The sequence below is a fragment of the Crocodylus siamensis genome, chromosome 6 (genome assembly GCF_052110815.1).
Source record: "Crocodylus siamensis isolate JL-2025a chromosome 6, ASM5211081v1, whole genome shotgun sequence".
Taxonomy (NCBI): Eukaryota; Metazoa; Chordata; order Crocodylia; family Crocodylidae; genus Crocodylus; species Crocodylus siamensis.
Window position 1 is genome coordinate 45,185,035 of NC_143400.1, and position 4,797 is coordinate 45,189,831.

At 42.9% G+C, this 4,797-nt stretch overlaps 1 protein-coding gene across 1 annotated transcript; it reads right to left on the bottom strand.

Annotated features, from left to right (window-relative positions):
* Positions 1–3,585: 3,585 nt before the first annotated feature.
* Positions 3,586–4,566, bottom strand: LOC149862539 (olfactory receptor 6C4-like). Its single transcript, XM_090053981.1, has one exon. It carries the CDS (start codon positions 4,564–4,566, stop codon positions 3,586–3,588), a length of 981 nt encoding a protein of 326 aa, XP_089910107.1.
* Positions 4,567–4,797: the final 231 nt, after the last annotated feature.

Consider the following 4,797-nt stretch of genomic DNA (forward strand, 5'->3'; position numbering starts at 1 on the left):
TTGGTGAGGCCGCAGCTGGAGTACTGCATCTAGTTTTGGGCTTCACAATTCAAAAAGGATGTGGAGAAGCTTGAGAGAGTGCAGAGGAGAGCCACACACATGATCAGAGGTCAGGAAAACAGACCTTATGATGAGCGGCTGAGAGCCATGGGACTCTTCAGCCTGGAAAAGCGCAGGCTCAGGGGGGACCTGGTGGCCACCTATAAGTTTATCATGGGTGTTCACAAAGATTTCGGGGAAAGTCTGTTTACCAGAGCACCCCAAGAGATGACAAGTTTGAATGATCACAAACTCCTCCATGACTGTTACAGGCTAGACATAAGGAAGAACTTTTTTCCTGTCTGAGCCCCCAAGGTTTGGAATAGACTTCTGCTGGAGGTGGTTCAAGCACCCACTTTAAATGCTTCAAGAGACAATTGGATGTTTATCTTGCTGGGATCCTATGATCCCTGCTGACTTCCTGCCACTGGGGCAGGGGGCTAGACTTGATGATCTTCCAAGGTCCCTTCCAGCCCTAATGTCTATGAATCTATGAATCTATGAATACATCCTGTAGAATAAAGTTCCAAATCATTCACTTCAGCATATACTTAAGAAGGGCTCTGTGAAAATAAATATAGGAATATTTAAGCAAACGTTCTCTTATCCAACAAGGGAATGTAAGCATGAGAAATGTGTTCAGGTGTTGGTTACAAGCAATCTAGATTTGAAAACATGTCATGTCCATGGGGTTTCCAAAAGCTGAAGTACCCTAAAGCCACTGAAGTTCTGTGGGCCCTTTCCATTTCAGAAAGCTGAAATGTCACCAAGAAGCTTCACCAAGACCAGAAAAGTCAACAGGTGAGGCTCAATCAATATTTCCTCAGAACAGGAGCACCCCTCTTTCCTTTCACAGTGCTACACCACAGAGAGGAAATTAAAAAGAAGCACATCAGTTCTGGGAAAAGTTACATTTAAGACCCAGATGACTCAGCTTCCATAGACCTCAGGTCTTGAACCCAGACCTCTAATAGTTGCAGGTAAATGCATTTTCACCATGCTGCCCCTGGAGACTTGACCAAAAAGAAGCCCCAACTCAGCCTTGATCTGCCCACGGGGGTGGGCGGGGTGTCCCAATAGAGGACCAGATGACCTGGGTGGACCAATAGGAGGCCTGTGGCCTAACCGGAGGCCTTCTACAAGGTGCAGGGACTTTTCTCACCACTGTCAGGGTTGATTGAAGTGTTGGTGGCCAAACCTAGTGGCTTGTCCCAGAAGATTTGCAATGTAATTAAAGGGTAGAAAACAATAAAGAGAATATGTAGGAGAAAATGCAAGAATAATCTGAGATAATTGGGGTCAGCACAATAAGCATGGTCTTCTGTAAAGCATAAGGGGAGAGAGTTGGGAGAATTTGGAGAAGTGCTCCCGGGTGATCTTGCAACTATTTGGGGCACTCTTCCTCATAGGTGATGCATGGCAGGGCACGTGATCACCCTGATAGGCTGCCGCTTCCGCTGTTGCCAGCAGCACCTGTGGGAGCTTGCCAGCTCTGCCCACATCGTTGATACCAATGGTGGTGCCTGAGGGAGCTCTCCATGTCCAGCCCCGCCACTGACATCGATGGGGGCAGGTGTCCCACCCCAGACTTAGGAGGTACCAGTTGCCCATGCTTTTCCCAAACAATGCTAGCTGAGATCTCTGACCATGTCTGGGCCAGGTGTGAGTGGGAGTTAATATCTGGTTGGCACATGAAACCTGAAGAAAATGAAGACAAATTTAACCTAGATTAAATGTGTTATAAGGGAATCCATTGAAGGAGTTCAAAGAAGTAGTTCTGAATGCTAAGGCGACTTGAAGAGAAAATTTTGGCAGCAAAGACTACAGTAGGGCCAGGCTTTCTCATTCAATGCTATTGTAATTTTAAAATGTCCCCTTGTATAGTCAAAACTAACCATTTTTTTGGCATTTGACCTCACTAATGATTAGGTCAATGGGTATCAATTTGTTAGGCTAAAAGCAACCCTCAGAAAATGTTAGTTCTTAGTTTTTACTCCTTTGTTGATGAAAGAAAATGAATAGACCAATTCTTCTGGGTCAGAGAACTCAGAAAGGCTGTGACAGGTCATCATGTTTTTAACACTTTCAATATCTGTTTGAAAACTGGGTTTATCTTGTGAGTCATCTTTGCACACCTAACAGTGCTAATACTAAGTAGCACCCTACAACACCCCAGAAAGTTTCTTAAAGAGCCCCATGGTCCTCTGAGACCCTGTTAGAGAATCACTGGATAGGAAGTAAACTTTCTAAAGGGCAATCTCTTCAATTTGTGTGTACTAGATATTGAGTAGTAGAAATGGTTCGGAAGAGATTTACCATATACTAAGGACAAGAATATTACCACTTTGTATCACTCTGAGATGTACAAATTAAAAGTTACAGCACACCTGTCTGACCTAAGAGAATCCCATTTTATTGGAAAGTGAAGCACAGCCTCAGCTAGCATTCAACTGATGCAGTACAAGAAAAAAGACATACTTAAAACACTTGGGAAGGAAAGGTGTAGGTGACCTTTGGACCCTGGAAGTTGACTCCTTTGGTCTTCCATGTGTGCGATTGAAAAACATTTCCTTATTACTTTTCTATTTCTGTAGTTACAAGCTAGCTGTTATTTCTAAGAGTTTTTATTGCCTTATCAGGGGGTCTACATCAATGCAAAAGAAGGACAGGCAAAGACTGCAGACATTCTCTTTCAAGATCTGTGGTTCAATGGTGTTTCATCTCACTCATACCAGACAATTAAATCACAGCCCATCTTCCAATAGAAATGCTTGTGCTAGTTTATTTCATTATGAATAACTTTTGGCAGTGCAGTTGACCCAATAGCTCCTGTGATAAAGCATAAAGAAGAGAGGTCTAACAGGAGAAAAAACCAACTTAGAGAGCAGGTCTTAAAAATAGGTGTGGTTCTAGTTATACGTGATAAATTCACTCATGATGAGGTTCAAATGCTTCCTAGTAGGATTTTAAACCAAAGGTTCTTATCTCAGATGATATATACAAGTGCTCCAGGAAAAATATACTGCCGGTATTAATACTTTGACTATGACTACTTCTGTTGCTACTTCTGGCATAATGATGATAGAAAAATAATACATTATGATTACCACTACCACTAAGAGAAAGAGTGGCAACTTGAGGACACTTAGCCACCCTTCTGGTCTCCCTTTTCAGGCTGTTATCTGACAAATAGTATGGTGAATTAGGAAAAGGAAATGCTAGAAATATAAAAGAAAAAACAACATTTCTAAAATATAAGAAGCATAGCCATATGGAGCGGGGGGATAGTCCAAATAATCTTGTGAATCCTTCACCTGAAATAAATAGAGACTGGCATTTATTTTTAAATCAGAAATGTGCTACTGGGCTCAGAAAGACATTACTGTATGTGGTTCTGAAAGGCCTGTATCGTGTGATCAAAAGCCTGGTGTTAGCTTCATGCCTTGTAATCTCTGAATACAAAAATCAAAATGTAGTCAGGCAAAATCAACTCTTTGTATCACTTCTGCCCCATGGGGTGCACTGCATGTAAAGGCTGGTGTGATGTCAGTGAAGAGCTGTGTTCATTATGTGCCTTTCTGGTTTCCTCAACAAGTCCAATTTCTGAGAAAATGCCTGGCCCCAGTGATCTCTTAGGGCTTGTTTGACTTGTTTGTTCCTGAGAGTGTAGATGTAGGGGTTGAAGAGCTGGGTCACCACACAGTAGAGAAAGGAAACATTTTTGTCAAAATCCTGGCCCCCTCTCTGAGTTGGCCTGATGTACCTGAAGATGGAGCTGCAGTACAGTATTATAACTACCATGAGGTGAGAGGAGCAGGTAGAAAAGGCTTTCTTCCTGCCTGCAGAAGAGGGGATACGCAAAATGGTTGAAATGATGCAAATATAGGAGAAAATGGTTGCTGTTAAAGTATCCATTAAGATGATTACAACTGCAACTAACATCATGACTTCAATGAAGTACGTGTCCACACACGAGAGCTCAAGCAAGGGGGCAGTGTCACAGTAGAAGTGGTTTATGACATTTGGGCCACAAAAAGGCAACCGGACAATCTTAATGGTGGGGGGAAAAATCAAGAGGAACCCTGCCACCCAACAGCCCAGCACCAGCTGAACACAACACCTGCTGTTCATGAGAGAAGCGTAATGCAGGGGATGGCAGATGGCCACGTAGCGGTCAAAGGACATCATTGCCACATGGAAAAAAACACAGGTGCCCAAATAGAAGAATAGCAACAACTGCAAGAAACAACCAGGGAGGGATATGCCTTTGCTCCCTGTTAGGAGACTATAAAGGGCCCTGGGCATGAATGTGGAGGTGAAGGAAATCTCCAGAAGGGAGAAATTCCGGAGAAAAAAGTACATGGGTGCTTGGAGGCGGTGGTCAACCAAGGTGATGCTGATGACAGTGAAGTTTCCCAGCAGGATGAGGAGGAAGATGATGAGGAGAACCGTGAACAGGATCATCTCTAAATGCCGGTCACTGGTCAGTCCTAATAAAATGAACTCCTCGACTGCAGTACGGTTCATCACTTCCAGCTCACCTTAAAGAAATCAACTAAAATCTATTTGAAAAACTAGAAGCTTGTGTTTGTAAAAAGGTCACAAAAACAAGATATATAAATAAGAATCAAGTGTCTGGACGCAGGTTGTGAGAATAAGCAGGCTCAGATGTCCTACATGTTATTTTTGCACCATAAACCTTTGGCCAACGTAATTTTAAAAGAAAATCTCTTTAGGGCACCTGCAACTAAGCATATG

Bases quoted from the DNA above. Each gene is read 5' to 3' on its own strand.
- LOC149862539 (XM_090053981.1), bottom strand. From the start codon at position 4,566: ATGAACCGTACTGCAGTCGAGGAGTTCATTTTATTAGGACTGACCAGT.